Source organism: Phoenix dactylifera, chromosome 5 (assembly GCF_051530095.1).
Source record: "Phoenix dactylifera cultivar Ajwa chromosome 5, Ajwa_hap1_PhDact_Kaust_v1.1, whole genome shotgun sequence".
NCBI lineage: Eukaryota > Viridiplantae > Streptophyta > Magnoliopsida > Arecales > Arecaceae > Phoenix > Phoenix dactylifera.
In genome coordinates this window covers 30,303,055-30,318,572 of record NC_143194.1, presented here as the reverse complement: position 1 = coordinate 30,318,572, position 15,518 = coordinate 30,303,055, and the positions used below count along the sequence as shown (strand labels likewise).

The 15,518-nt window shown below is 52.6% G+C and overlaps 1 protein-coding gene across 1 annotated transcript; it reads right to left on the bottom strand.

Annotated features, from left to right (window-relative positions):
- Positions 1–782: 782 nt before the first annotated feature.
- Positions 783–4,376, bottom strand: LOC103702513 (ENTH/VHS protein). The gene is made up of 2 exons (XM_008784978.6): positions 4,124–4,376; positions 783–2,921 (listed from the first exon to the last, which is right to left on the bottom strand). The coding sequence occupies exons 1-2, from the start codon at positions 4,316–4,318 to the stop codon at positions 1,131–1,133; spliced, it is 1,986 nt and encodes a 661-aa protein (XP_008783200.4). The 5' UTR covers positions 4,319–4,376; the 3' UTR covers positions 783–1,130.
- Positions 4,377–15,518: the final 11,142 nt, after the last annotated feature.

The window sequence follows — 15,518 nt, the reverse complement described above, 5'->3', positions numbered from 1 at the left end:
TATGTTGTATTATGAGAAATTAATTTATACTAATAATTATAATATTTTACATCTTTATTATTGTATTATACTATAAATATAATATATATTACATTATATCATAATACATTAATATGTTGTGTTAAATAATTTAATATTATGTTATATTACCAAATATTAATTTACTCTAATAATTATATTACTATTATGCTATATTATAATAATATTATTTTATATTACAATAATATTATACTATATCGTATATTTATATATTAATATATGTTATGTTTTACTATGTCCTGTTGCATAATACTATACAATGTCCTTTATGGTAATTTTGTCATACAAAAGTACTTTCTCAGTTTGTTTACCAAACACAAAACAAAATGCCACAGCACCTTGCAAATGTAATTACCAAACAGCAAATAACTTTTTATAATAGCTCTACTTCAGACAGCTCTACTTCCAACAGCTTCCCCAAATAGGACCATACTAACTCCATGTGCGACCTTCACCTAATGCACTTATTCTTTAGCCGACAGAACCCAACATACCCAACGCTTTATGCATCAGGAATACCTATCTCATCTTTGAACTTGAGAAGCATTTGCGTCTCATTTTAGGTGTTAGGCCATCACAGAGTGGAAATGGAAGAGAGGAATACTCAGTGTAATCCTCGTTCACAGTTTCTCAGGAAACAGTTGAGAAACTAGTTTAATTCAGTTTCCCACATTGGACGACGCTTATGGAAAGCAAGTTATAAAGATGGGAATGATACTTATGATTTCACAGGCGAAGAAAACTGGAGCGACGACAAGACCACATATATTTATTTGACAAAACTGTACAATAATTGTCAGTCATTCCTATAAATACCAGAAACTGATCACTTCCAAAACTCCATCTGAAACGACCCTTAATGCTCTGATGACAGTGGTACTGATAATATCCCCTCATCCAAGAATCAATAAGTCGGTTCTGTTTTTGACTGCCTTCCCCAGGAGAAAGCTACTTTAAAGTTTCATCTTTCAGGCCCCAAGATAACTGACATCTGATCTATAATAAATACAACATTTTGCGCCCTCCTGTTAGGACCTGCATACTGCTTCAATTCAAAATTTATCAGCTTAATTAGCTAACAATGTCTCCATCTACCATTGATTTGGGAAAGCTTCTCGGTATTTTGAATCCTCCCCCTGCATTAGCTGTCTGCTTGCAGAATCTGTAACATGGCTATTTAAAAGCCTTTGAGCTAATCTATCCTTTGCAGTTATTTTCTTTTTCAGCATCGATGCCAGTGTCGGCTTCTTAACATTGACTTCAGCTCCATTTTGAGCTGATGTTGCTGTATGTTCTGCAAAAGCTTCTGAGTATGAAGTTGAAGCAATTGCAGCTTCCCGTAAAACATCTTCATTGTGTTCACGAATTTTCGCTCGTTTCGCACGCTTCATTGACTTCATATCTCTCTCTCTTTCCCGTACATTTTTAACTGCTTGTCTCCCCAATTTCTCAACCATTTCTTTGCCCAGATTGAGAGTTCCACTGGCATCTGCCGAGTCACCTCTTAAGTCAGTTGACATTGCAGGATACTCTTTTTCAGTTTCCCTTTCACTCTGTGAATTTTGTTCTATTGGATTTCCCTCATCATCGCGTGGTACAATGGGCCCATGAAATGGGCACACCCTCAAATCCCTTCTCTGACAAAGTCCCCCTTTCTTCAAAGGAGCCCGGCAAGGTTGAATTTCAACAAGTTCCTCCTTATAAACTGTTCGATGAAAATTCAGCTCTGCGATCTTTTCTGCAGGAATGACAGCATCATAATCCACTCTACCCCAGTGACCCTGGAGCTCCAGACCCCTCTGATTAGCTAAAGCATCTTTGTTTGAACCCCAGTTGTCCAAGAATGGGCCCCATGTCACTACAGGAGCTTCCACCAATAGTCTTGACCTCTCAGAAGTTGAGCTCAAACCATGCCCAACTGATGAGTCATTTGCATCAGGGGGTGCTACATCCTTTCCCTTGCTGGTTGTTGCAGTATCTGCAGAATTCCCAACTGAGCTGTTAGGTATACTAGAAGTCGCGGGCATGTAATGTTCTACCTTACCCTCTTCCCACAAATCATCATCATCCTCATCCTTTTTGTGATTGGAGCGATCGTCAAGAACACAGCCTAACTGACCGCATCTTTCCCGGACGGAATGGATAAGATTGCGGATATCAATGAACTCCTTTAATGCAGTATCCCTGAATTTGTTGTCAGTGAGATCAACCCTGACAAGAACAGAAATCCATTCCTGTACTGCTGACAAATGCTTTGAGATTAAAAGCTTAAGTGATTCTCTAAGTGCATCGAAGATAGCTTTGTTATCACTGTTTTCCTTGACTTTCTCTCCCTCCTTCAAGGATTCAAGACGGATTTGCTGCAATGTAAGAGATTTAAATTCTTCTACCTCATCATCCTCAGTGGACATATTCGGAGTAAATTCTTCTCGCTTAACATTAAGAATTTCTAAGCACTCTTCTATTTCATCAATTGTTGACTGAATTTCAGCCTTGATAGAGGAAAAATTCTCCTTCAGATTCTCAAGCTTACTGAGCAAAATCTGCTTTGACCTCATCTCCCGTTCCTGTCTCTCCTGTTGCAACCGAGCGGCATTCTCCAACCGATTAGGAAACTGGTACCTGAGGGTGTTCTTCAGGTAATTGAAACCCATTCTAAGCTGCCTGTAGTAAATTCCAAAAGAGGCATTCCATTTCTCCAATAGTTCTACACTCTTTGAGCGCAGATTGGATGCAATGGAAGAAGGAGGAGGAAGAGGCAGGTCTCTCCTGAAACCAATGCTTAAGCTCAGGAACTGATCAAAATTGACTACGAGGAGGGACCTGAAAAGCTTCGAACGCATGAACAGTTCATCAACTATAAGAACTGCTAGGAACCGCACCTGTAATATGATATGAATGTGGAATATCTCTTAGTAATCGAATGAACATCCCGTTCGCTGATAACAGTAAAAAGTAATTTAAATTTCGAAGTCAGGTAGCCTGCTTTTTCCTAACACATGAATATGAAGGCAAAGAAGTTAATATAAGTTACTGATAAAACAAAAAATCCATATTTGGAATGGTACATCCACAAATTGCCCTGACTTTCATGTCCTTTGCTATGTATCAATAGTACATAGAACATCTAACATACAGAACCCAAATCTCTTAGCAACTCCAGTTTCCAGTATACAAAAGGGAGTGCCTAAGTCCAGAAACTAATGTCATCACTGTTCATCTCTTTCTTTCGATTGTAATGTTCTTGATGAATTGAACAAGGGGCACACTGACCTATTCGATAGGCAATCACTAATCTTCATTTACAATGACATAAGGGAGCATCAAGTGAGTCCTATAAGCTTCAATCTTTTCCTGGATGGCTGCATTTAGTCCCCATTTTAGCTTATAGAGAGCCCTATAAGCTTCAATCTACACTTGCTGCTCCCTTGTGTTATGCATCTACAATAACATAAGGGAGAATCAAGTGAGTCCTATAAGCTTCAATCTTTTCCTGGATGACTGCATTTAGTCCTTATTTTAATTGCATACTCTGACCCAACCACCCCGTTATCGCCGCCAAAAATATAACCTAAAAGAACTGAAGAATATCTCAGAAACTGTAGAAAAAATTCTTTAATAAATCTATCTCCACAACACATGATCCATCGTATCACATATTATCTCCAATTGTCCACATAATTGGTCAAGAAAAATTAGACCAAGAATTCCTCTAATTCCACCTAAGAAAATATATATCTCGTAATACAAACTTCTATCCCTCACGCACCCATAACAAATATACGGAATCCTCAGCATCACTGGACGCCAGAAAGAACTCATGAAAACAAAACAGCCAAACAGCCCCTTTAAACCACAATTATTCCTAAGTTCCAGACAAACCTCCCCGGCTGTGGTCTTAATCGAAATTATATGCGCTTGAAGAAATTATAATCAGGAAATTAGATTTAAAAATATTATAATTGGGAAGAAATAAGGCAAAACGATGGGACGTAATTCGATTCAAGGAAATCGATGGAAAAGGAGACGAATTTATGAGGCGAGGGGGAGAGAGAGGGGTGATGAAGAGGGTTTTGATCAAGACCTGGGCGTGTTGCTTCTTCATATGCTCCATGAGGGAGTCAACGGCGGCGTGGATCTCGTCGTCGGAGGACCGGACGGTGGATTTGATGGCCCTGAGGAGGCGCGGGTCCACCTCGCCGGCCGTCGAATCGGTGGCCTTCTCGATTAGCCTCGCCACCGCGCTCGTCCCCGCCTCCGCCTCGCTCTCCTTCCCCATCTCCGGCTTCTCCTCTCTCTGCCTTCTGCCCCACGATACCTTCTGACGAGGAGGTCAGAGGAAGATATAATAATATATTTTTTTGGTACAAAGGAAATAAGCGACCCCGCTGCTCGGCGGCTCGTGCCGAACCGGAACTATGCGCTCGGACGAACCGGACCAACTGTCGTCACGTGCCGACGCGTGCGCCGTATGATGAGAAAAATTTGACTGTCATCCCATCAGATGATGATCTTGCTTGGGTTCATATAGGTTATGATGTTGCATGATTTTTTTAATATTAGTTAAGAACTTGTTTGAAAAATGGATTCCCACTTTAGTTGGTTTCCCTCTTTTATTGTTCTCACTCAAACGAAAAAGAAATTACTGAGATAGTTTTATTAAAGAAAAAAAGAGGTTGTACATCCAAGTGGCCAAGCTTCAATTAAGTAAAAGCTCAGACACGAGGGAGGCTAAAAAGTTGCTTAATGATAACAATTTCTGAAGCATTGCTTTCTCTTTTGTTTATTATTTTTTTAAAATCTCAAGAAAAAAATTAAATGAGATGGTAAAAACATGTATGGTACCTGTTATGGGGGAATTGAGCCGCCATGCCCCACGTGATCGGCACGCGTATCCAGGAAAGCTACAGCTGCCCTATGATCCAGCACTCCGACCCCGAGTCGGACCTCCTCGGCTCCGCAGCCCGACCCCGGGTCGGCTGCCCTATGATCCAGCATTCCGACCCCGAGTCGGAGATCTTTTGATAACGACAGGCTATTCTCCAGAGGCACGCCGCGGCCTCCTGCTCCACTACTCCCTGCAACGGCTGTACCCGATGCTGCCCACGATCTCCTGTATCAACCGTACAAAGCGGAGCTCTACTACGCCCTGCCATGACCGTACCCAGCGCTGCTCCACGACGCCCCGTAACGGCCATGTCAGTGGCCATTCTATCGTGCCCCACGACGACAAACCCCCCTGAGAGACCTCCCAGCCAGGTATATATGCGGCTGGGGGGAGAAGGGGGGGGGTAAGCAATACCTCCCAGAGCACTCTCTCCCACTTGTGATTATCATCTCTCCTCCTCCAATCTCCTCTGACTTGACCGTCGGAGGGCCATCACCACCCTGGTGGTGGTGCAAGGCTTGTTTGCAGGTTCCTTGGCGGAAGGTGGAGCGCAACCAGCACCAACCAAGACAACTCAGGCGGAACCCCGTTCACACCGTCGTGTCAATCGTTCTCGGTTTGGACCACCAGCAACAGTTGGCGCTAGAGGAAGGGTCGAATCTCAGAACGATCGTAATGGCACGGCGAGGTGGTCGCGGAGCTTCCAATGCTTCCGGTCGCGGAGCCTCTCGCGCCTCTGGCCGGGAGGCTGCTGCGTCCCCAACACACTCTCAGCAGCATTCCACCGCTTCTCCTCCCATTCAGACGGTCGAACCTGCTCAGTTCGACCAGCTAGCCCAGCAGGTTCGCACCCTCGCGGAGGCAGTGCAGAATCTGCAGGGTGTGATCTCTCGGGTGCCGCAGCGGGCTCAGGAGCCGCTGCTCCCCGAGCACTCGCCTCTTCCTCACAACCCGCGCTCCTTCCTCTCCCATGGAGAGGAGCGCCGGCGCGGGGAGGATTCTCGAGTGCGGTCCATTCTGCCAGGACCTTCTCATCGGAGCTGCGCGGGGTACGAGAGGCGGACCCGGGCGCGTTCTCAGACACCCCAGTCCTCGAGGGGCCCGCACTCCAGTCGGTCCCCCTCGCGCCGCTCCTTGTCTCCCACCCACCGGTCGCGCTCCCTGGACCGGCGGGTGGACGATCTCCACAGACAGCTCCAGGTCCTGAAGGGCCACTCCAAAGATCCCTTCGCCGACTTGGAAATCTCCTCCCAGCCGGCGCTTGCCTCAAGGATCCTGCGAACCCTAAACCCGCCGGGGTTCAAAATGCCGGCGATCGAACCCTACGACGGGGCGGCGGACCCACGGGACCACGTGGAGAGTTTCAGGACTCTTATGCTCCTCCATGGAGCATCGGATCCTCTCCTCTGCAAGGCCTTCCCGGCGACCCTCCGCGGCCCGGCAAGGGCGTGGTTCGCCGGCCTGGAGGCTAATTCCATCCAGTCCTTCCACCAGTTCACCCGTCTCTTCATCAGCCATTTCGCCGTCAGTAGCCGGCGAAGACTGGTCTCCGACTCCCTCTTCGATGTCCGGCAGAACGAGGGAGAGAGCCTGCGGGATTATCTCACCCGCTTCAACAAGGCAACACTGGAGGTCCGGAATTTGAGCCAGGAGGTGGCTCTCTCAGCCCTGAAGCGAGGCTTCCGGAAGGGCAGACTCACCTTCTCCCTGGACAAACGCCTGCCGCGGAGCTTCCCGGAGCTGTTGTCTCGGGCAAACCAGTATGCAGACGCCGAGGAGGCAGCCTCCCACCGGAACAAGGAGGCCGCCGAGGCCCCTCTAAAGCCCGGGAAGAAAAGGCGAAAAGAGGCACCCCAGAGGAGGAGCCCGACGCCTCAACGCCGGCGCAGAAGCCCGTCACCAGCAAGGAACCACGGCGCCACACGCCCTCGTTCTCCGCACCGACGCTTCAACCGGTACACCCCACTCCTGGCCCCCCGGGCCCAGATCCTCATGGAGGTCAAGGGGCGGGAGGACCTCCCGGTCCCGAGGCAGATGAAGAAGATCCCTGGGAGGAAGCCTTCTCGGGCGTACTGTGAGTACCACCGAGACCACGGCCACGATACCGAAGACTGCTTCCAGCTTCGGGACGAGATCGAGGCTCTCATTCGCCGAGGGCGTCTCGGTCGATATGTAAACGACCGACGTCCCCCCGCAGACCCGCGTCCAGCCGACCCGGCCCCTCAGGAGCCTCGGGAGCAGAATCGACCCGTTGCGGGAGTGATCCACACCATCACTGGGGGCTGCTCTCGGCCCGTGAGGAACGCAGGGGGCTCGGCGGAAGTATCAGGAGTGGCCGTCGCGAAGAGGCAGCGGGTCGGAAATGTAATCACTTTTTGTGATGAAGATGTAAAGGGGGTTCAGACTCCCCACGATGACGCCATGGTGATCTCTCTCACTATGGCGGACTATGATGTAAGGCGTGTTCTTGTGGATAGTGGAAGCTCAGCTGATATTTTGTATTACGAGGCCTTCCAAAAGATGGGCTTTTCCCGACAATTGTTGCACAAAACATCCACCCCCCTCATAGGATTCACTGGAGACGCTATCTCGGCCGAAGGTGTCATCGAGCTGCCTGTGACTGCGGGCATTGCACCCGCAGAAGCCACGGTGCGGCTCGGGTTCTTGGTCGTCCGTGTCCCCTCGGCCTACAACGCTATCCTCGGACGACCCGGACTGAACGCCCTTCGCGCGGTGGTTTCTACCTACCATTTGCTCATGCGGTTCCCCACAGCGGCCGGGATTGGAGAGGTCCGAGGTGACCAGCCGACCGCACGGCAGTGTTTCCTAGCAACTCTCAAAGGGAAGAAGCCCATGGAGGCCCTAAGCGTCGAGTCACTTGACGCCAGAGACGAAGTGGCCTTGCGGCACGGGGAGCCGGCCGAGGGCGTAATCGAAGTTCCCCTCGAAGAAGGCCGCCCGGACCGCACGGTCCGGGTCGGTGCCAACCTCGACTTGGAAGCTCGGCTCCGGTTAGTGGAATTCCTCCGAGCCAATGCAGATGTGTTTGCCTGGTCGGCGGCCGATGTACCTGGGATCGACCCGGAGGTCGTTTCTCACGCCCTCAACGTCGACCCGACCCACCGACCAGTAAAGCAAAAGAAGAGACACTGTGCCCCGGATCGGATCCGGGTGGTCGACCAGGAGGTAGACAAACTCTTGGAGGCAGGTTTCATAAGAGAGGTGAGCTACCCCGAGTGGCTGGCAAACGTCGTACTTGTCCGGAAGGCGAGCGGGAAGTGGAGGATGTGCGTCGACTACACCGACCTGAACAAGGCGTGCCCCAAGGATAGCTTTCCGCTTCCACGGATAGACCAACTGGTCGACGCGACTTCCGGATATCAGCTACTGTCTTTTATGGACGCCTTCTCCGGCTACAACCAAATAATGATGGCTCCACAGGACGAGGAGAAAACTGCCTTCATAACAGACCGGGGGCTGTACTGTTACAAGGTAATGCCCTTCGGTCTGAAGAACGCTGGCGCCACTTACCAGCGCCTCGTCAATAAAATCTTCAAGGAGCAGATCGGCCGGAATATGGAGGTGTACGTGGACGATATGCTGGTAAAAAGCCGCCATGCAGACCAGCACATTGCAGATCTGGAGGAGACTTTCACCACCTTGCGAAAGTTTCGCATGAAGCTAAACCCAGCGAAGTGCGCTTTTGGTGCTTCGGCCGGGAGGTTCCTCGGTTTCATTGTCAACCAGCGCGGGATCGAGGCCAACCCGGACAAGATCAAAGCCATCCAAGATATGTCCCCTCCGACCAAAGTGAAGGAGGTTCAGGAGCTCGCTGGAAGGGTCGCCGCGCTCGGACGATTTGTGGCAAAGTCGGCCGAACGCTGCCAACCATTCTTCAAGGTGTTGAAGCGCCCAAAAGACTTCCTCTGGACGGCCGAATGTCATGCGGCGTTCGACCAGCTCAAGGAGTACATGGCGTCTCCTCCCCTGCTGTCCAAGCCGCAAGAGGGGGAGATGCTCTACCTTTACCTGGCGGTCTCCCCAACCGCAGTCAGCGCAGTACTGGTTCGGAAAGAGGCAAGACTTCAGAAGCCTGTATACTACATCAGCCGAGTCCTCCGGGATGCCGAGACGCGGTACACGAAGGCTGAGAAGATCGCCTTCGCGCTGCTGACTGCGACCAGGAGGCTTCGCCCCTATTTCCAGGCTCATTCTGTCACCCTTTTGACCGATCAACCACTGCGGCAGATTCTCAGCAATCCAGAGAATGCGGGACGGCTGGTGAAGTGGGCAGTAGAACTTGGTGAGTTCGACATCCGCTACCAGCCCCGACCAGCCATCAAGGCCCAGGTGCTCGCGGACTTTCTCGCTGAGTGCACTGTGCAGGAGGCGGAACCTAAGCCGCCGGAGACACCCAGCCTCGATCTCCCGATCTGGACGCTCCACATTGACGGGTCGTCGAACCCTGAAGGTGGAGGGGCTGGGCTGGTCCTCACCAATCCCGATGGAGTGATAGCCGAGTATGCCTTGAGGTTCGGATTTCCAGTGACCAACAATGAGGCGGAGTACGAGGCCCTAGTCGCGGGACTCAAACTCGCCAAGGAGCTCGGCATCCGGCGTCTGAAAGTCTTCACCGGCTCCCAGCTGGTGGTCGGGCAGGTTCGAGGGGAGTTCGAGGCGCGGAGCCCGACCATGCAGAGCTACGTCCGGAAGGTGCAAACACTCATTCCCGACCTCGGCAGTGTTGACATTCAGCAGGTCCCGAGGAGCGAAAATGCCAGGGCCGACAGGTTGTCCCGCCTAGTGGACGCAGACGCGCACAACTTGTCGAGGGCAATCTACCTGGAGACCCTGGATGCCCCGAGCATTGACGGGGCTGGAGCGGTGATGGCAATTGATCCGGAGCCGTCTTGGATGGACCCGCTCGTCGCCTACCTCGCCGAAGGAATCCTCCCTGAAGACGAAGATCAGGCCCGGCGGCTTGTAAAGAAGTCCGCCCACTACGTACTTTATGAAGGGAGGCTGTATCGGACCTCGTTTACCGCCCCCCTCTTAAGGTGCCTCCGCCCCGCGGAAGCGGCCTACGCCCTCGGCGAAGTCCACGAAGGCATCTGCGGATCGCACTTGGGGGCTAGGTCCTTGGCGCATAAGATCATGAGGCAAGGCTACTATTGGCCGACCTTGTTGGAGGACTCGAAGGACCACGTGCGGAAATGCGACGCCTGCCAGCGCCACGCCAACGTCCAGAGAGTCCCCTCTGTCCCCTTGGCGCCAATCACCGCGCCCTGGCCCTTCGCACAGTGGGGAATGGATATCCTCGGACCATTCCCCGTCGCTTCGGCCCAGCGGAAATTTTTGATTGTCGCCATCGACTACTTCACCAAGTGGGTGGAGGCAGAGCCACTGGCCACCATCACGGAGGCACAAGTCCGGAAGTTCGTGAAGAAGAACATCATTGTCCGATTTGGAGTACCTCGGGTCCTCATCTCGGATAACGGTCGACAGTTTGATAACAAGCACTTCCGGGACTTCTGCGAGGAATTCGGGATCGAGCATCGGTTCACATCCGTGTCGCATCCCCAAACCAACGGCGAGGCCGAGGTCACAAATCGGACAATCCTCCAAGGTATCAAAGCGCGGATCGGCCGGACGGGGCAAGCTTGGGTCGAGGAACTCGAGAATGTCCTTTGGGCGTATCGGACCACACAACGGACTCCTACTGGAGAGACGCCTTTCAGCCTAACCTATGGCACGGAAGCCGTTGCCCCCGTGGAGCTCGGACTCCCCTCGCCTCGGGTGGCCGCGCACCGACCCGAGGCCAATTCAGAGCAACTCCGAGGGAACTTGGATCTCTTGGAAGAGGCAAGGGAAATGGCTCAGGTACGGATGGCAATGTATCAGCAGAGGGTGGCCCGATATTACAACTCCAAAGTCCGACCGAAGCTTTTCAGAATTGGAGATCTGGTGCTGAGGCGAGCTAAGGCATCTCAACCTACGGAAGGTGGGAAGCTAGCGCCAAATTGGGAAGGCCCGTATAAAGTTCGTTGGGTAAACCGACCTGGCTCCTACCAGTTGGAAGCCCTAGATGGCCGAGAAATTCCAAGGGGCTGGAATTCCGCTAACCTGCGGATGTATTACCAGTAGAACAACAAGGCCAGAAAGACAATTTAAAAAGGTGCAATACTTTTCATTTCTATAATTTCTGGTTACAGTGGCGTGCTCGTGTGATTACAAGGAATTCCCAGAGGGGAATTAGGGAGTAAAGAAAGTAAAGAAGAGGTGGGGACCCAAACCCTCAACCCAGGGCGGCTGCAGTCCCACCAGAAGTGGGTGCTTCTAACCGGAGGCGCCATCCAGCACCTCACCAAAAAGAGGAGGAGCCGCCGCAGAAGAAGCTCCCGCTGCCCCCAGGGGAACGCCGCCTCCAAAGGATATTCCCATCTTCCCCAGTGGTAGGGAAGAGAAGGGATTCAAGGGGGAAGAGTATATGGAGGCGCGGTCCCGGATTGAGCGTCCGGCGCAGAGCTCAACCGGGAGGCTGAACTTCAAGGAGGGGAGATGTGATCCCGGATGAAACGCCTAGAGCGGAGTTCCGCCGGGGAGACCCTCCTTGTTGATCCCAGATGAAACGGCTAGTTGGCTGAAGTTGTAAGGGGAGCGCCTCCCCTTTCCTTCGACAGGAGTCTCTCAGTCATATGCCAAGGAGGAGGTCCGCGATCCATGGCAACCTGCAGCTCCGGCTTGGCAAATTCCATCGTACCTGCACCTGTATTTATAGCCAAGCTGCGGCCCCCTGGTAGTTCCGATACGGGTGGCTCCAATAAATGCAGGCGCACTGAATCCGGAGCCGTTCCGACTCCCGAGGCGTATCTCCCCGCGATTTTCTAAGCGTCATTCTCCTTAAATCGCATTCTTTGTGCAGGACGATCCGGGTGACGTATACCCCTAGGTCCACGTGTCTCCGCTCGCGCCCAGGCCGCATCCTCCTCGAAGAACCCGCGTATCGCGGCCGCTCAACTAACACTCCTCACCAGCAGCAACTGGCGATCCGATTTCCCAGGTAACGCATTAATTAGCGTTTAATACCCTTCTCGTGTTCCCCCCAGGCAACGCTTGGAGGAGAGGAGAAACACGGTCGCGGCTGGGCACAGAGAAACCCCGATGGGCGGCGAGCGACAAGTGGCCGACCAACGAGTGGAATGTCCCGAGGCTCGGCCCTCGGATGCCTGGCTAACCCGATGATCATCCCGGGAGCAGACTAGCCGGAAGCCCCGACCGGTCGCCTCGGCTTGCGCCAGCCTTGGCCGACCAACGAGCGGAATTTCCCTGAGGCTTGACAACCCTCAGATGCCTGGCTAACCCGATGATCATCCCGGGAGCAGACTAGCCGGAAGCCCCGACCGGTCGCCTCGGCTTGCGCCAGCCTAGGCCGACCAACGAGTGGAATCTCCCGAGGCTCGGCCCTCGGATGCCTGGCTAACCCGATGATCATCCCGGGAGCAGACTAGCCGGAAGCCCCGACCGGTCGCCTCGGCTTGCGCCAGCCTTGGCCAACCAACGAGCGGAATTTCCCTGAGGCTTGACAACCCTCAGATGCCTGGCTAACCCGATGATCATCCCGGGAGCAGACTAGCCGGAAGCCCCGACCGGTCGCCTCGGCTTGCGCCAGCCTAGGCCGACCAACGAGTGGAATCTCCCGAGGCTCGGCCCTCGGATGCCTGGCTAACCCGATGATCATCCCGGGAGCAGACTAGCCGGAAGCCCCGACCGGTCGCCTCGGCTTGCGCCAGCCTTGGCCGACCAACGAGCGGAATTTCCCTGAGGCTTGACAACCCTCAGATGCCTGGCTAACCCGATGATCATCCCGGGAGCAGACTAGCCGGAAGCCCCGACCGGTCGCTTCGGCTTGCGCCAGCCTTGGCCGACCAGCGAGCGGAAGAATTTCCTGAGGCCTAACCCTCGGATGCCTGGCTTAGCGCCAGAAGAATTTCCTGAGGCCTAACCCTCGGATGCCTGGCTTAGCGCCGGAAGAATTTCCTGAGGCCTAACCCTCGGATGCCTGGCCTAGCGCCGGAAGAATTTCCTGAGGCCTAACCCTCGGATGCCTGGCTTAGCGCCGGAAGAATTTCCTGAGGACTAACCCTCGGATGCCTGGCCTAGCGCCGGAAGAATTTCCTGAGGCCTAACCCTCGGATGCCTGGCTTAGCGCCGGAAGAATTTCCTGAGGACTAACCCTCGGATGCCTGGCTTAGCGCCGGAAGAATTTCCTGAGGCCTAACCCTCGGATGCCTGGCCTAGCGCCGGAAGAATTTCCTGAGGCCTAACCCTCGGATACCTGGCTTAGCGCCGGAAGAATTTCCTGAGGACTAACCCTCGGATGCCTGGCCTAGCGCCGGAAGAGTTTCCTGAGGCCTAACCCTCGGATGCCTGGCTCAGCGCCGGAAGAGTTTCCTGAGGCCTAACCCTCGGATGCCTGGCTTAGCGCCGGAAGAATTTCCTGAGGCCTAACCCTCGGATGCCTGGCCTAGCGCCGGAAGAGTTTCCTGAGGCCTAACCCTCGGATGCCTGGCCTAGCGCCGGAAGAGTTTCCTGAGGCCTAACCCTCGGATGCCTGGCTCAGCGCCGGAAGAGTTTCCTGAGGCCTAACCCTCGGATGCCTGGCTTAGCGCCGGAAGAATTTCCTGAGGCCTAACCCTCGGATGCCTGGCTTAGCGCCGGAAGAATTTCCTGAGGCCTAACCCTCGGATGCCTGGCTTAGCGCCGGAAGAGTTTCCTGAGGTTTAACCCTCGGATGCCTGGCCTAGCGCCGGAAGAACTTCGGGAATCAAAAGTCAGCAAGAAGCAACCAAGAGCTAAAAAAAAAAAAAAAAAAAAAAAGAGGAGGAAGAACGGCTCCGAGAGCGTCAAAGGAAAAGCAAGCGAACGTTTCGGCGGCAACAATGGTAGCGCAAAGGAGAAACTCGAAAATGTCCGTAAAGAAGAAGACGGACGGGGGAGGGCCCCCGATTAAATAGGCGAAAGGGCAAGTGACACCTCGATGACGCCAGAAGACGCCTGGCCGCCGAAGGGTCGCTCGCACCCCAAAGGCGAATCGACACCATTAAGGAAGGATGTCCGCCGAAATCCTCAGGTTGCCAGGTCAGCAGCAACCGCCATACGCCATAAAGAAGGCGGGAAGCTTGAAGCGCGCGCGCCTCTCCGAAGGATGGCGGCAATCTCGAAACATCACTCCCTTCACCTGTTCCCCTTCTGGTTCCAGGCTCGGAAGCGGGGGGCTACTGTTATGGGGGAATTGAGCCGCCATGCCCCACGTGATCGGCACGCGTATCCAGGAAAGCTACAGCTGCCCTATGATCCAGCACTCCGACCCCGAGTCGGACCTCCTCGGCTCCGCAGCCCGACCCCGGGTCGGCTGCCCTATGATCCAGCACTCCGACCCCGAGTCGGACCTCCTCGGCTCCGCAGCCCGACCCCGGGTCGGCTGCCCTATGATCCAGCACTCCGACCCCGAGTCGGACCTCCTCGGCTTCGCAGCCCGACCCCGGGTCGGCTGCCCTATGATCCAGCATTCCGACCCCGAGTCGGAGATCTTTTGATAACGACAGGCTATTCTCCAGAGGCACGCCGCGGCCTCCTGCTCCACTACTCCCTGCAACGGCTGTACCCGATGCTGCCCACGATCTCCTGTATCAACCGTACAAAGCGGAGCTCCACTACGCCCTGCCATGACCGTACCCAGCGCTGCTCCACGACGCCCCGTAACGGCCATGTCAGTGGCCATTCTATCGTGCCCCACGACGACAAACCCCCCTGAGAGACCTCCCAGCCAGGTATATATGCGGCTGGGGGGAGAAGGGGGGGTAAGCAATACCTCCCAGAGCACTCTCTCCCACTTGTGATTATCATCTCTCCTCCTCCAATCTCCTCTGACTTGACCGTCGGAGGGCCATCACCACCCTGGTGGTGGTGCAAGGCTTGTTTGCAGGTTCCTTGGCGGAAGGTGGAGCGCAACCAGCACCAACCAAGACAACTCAGGCGGAACCCCGTTCACACCGTCGTGTCAATCGTTCTCGGTTTGGACCACCAGCAACAGTACCTTTTAAAGAATTATATGAAAATTTGAAGTTTTTTTGGTCGAAAGATTTATTTTTTTTAAAAAAAACATACAAATACTATCAAAATTTTTATTCAAATGATATCTTCAGTATCAATGTACATATCATATTTTATTAATTTTTAGACAAAAAGATATAAAAATAAAAAGGTGCCAACACGATACTTTATTTGCTGAATTATAAGCAAATTACATAGGTTAGAATGACATGAGCTTGTACTTTAGTTTGGCCTGATACAAATATCACTTGGGTCTAGAAATTTTGCTTATGGATTTATGACATACTTCTTGTTCTTTGGAAGGCAGGGAAACAAGACCAAGTACCATACAAAAGTTCATGTTCACTAATGTAAAGGCTATTTAGCTACATTTTATTTTCTCTATCTTTAGCCATCCATTTGCTACTATGCTCTACACAAATTGTTAACAAGAGTGCAATTTAGATATACAGTAGTCAAAATAAAACAAGAACCATAA

Excerpts from the sequence above, each read along its gene's own strand:
- LOC103702513 (XM_008784978.6), bottom strand. The coding sequence starts at position 4,318 with ATGGGGAAGGAGAGCGAGGCGGAGGCGGGGACGAGCGCGGTGGCGAGG. Across the intron at positions 2,922-4,123 it reads TGAAGAAGCAACACGCCCAG|GTGCGGTTCCTAGCAGTTCT; the intron begins GTCTTGATCAAA and ends ATCATATTACAG.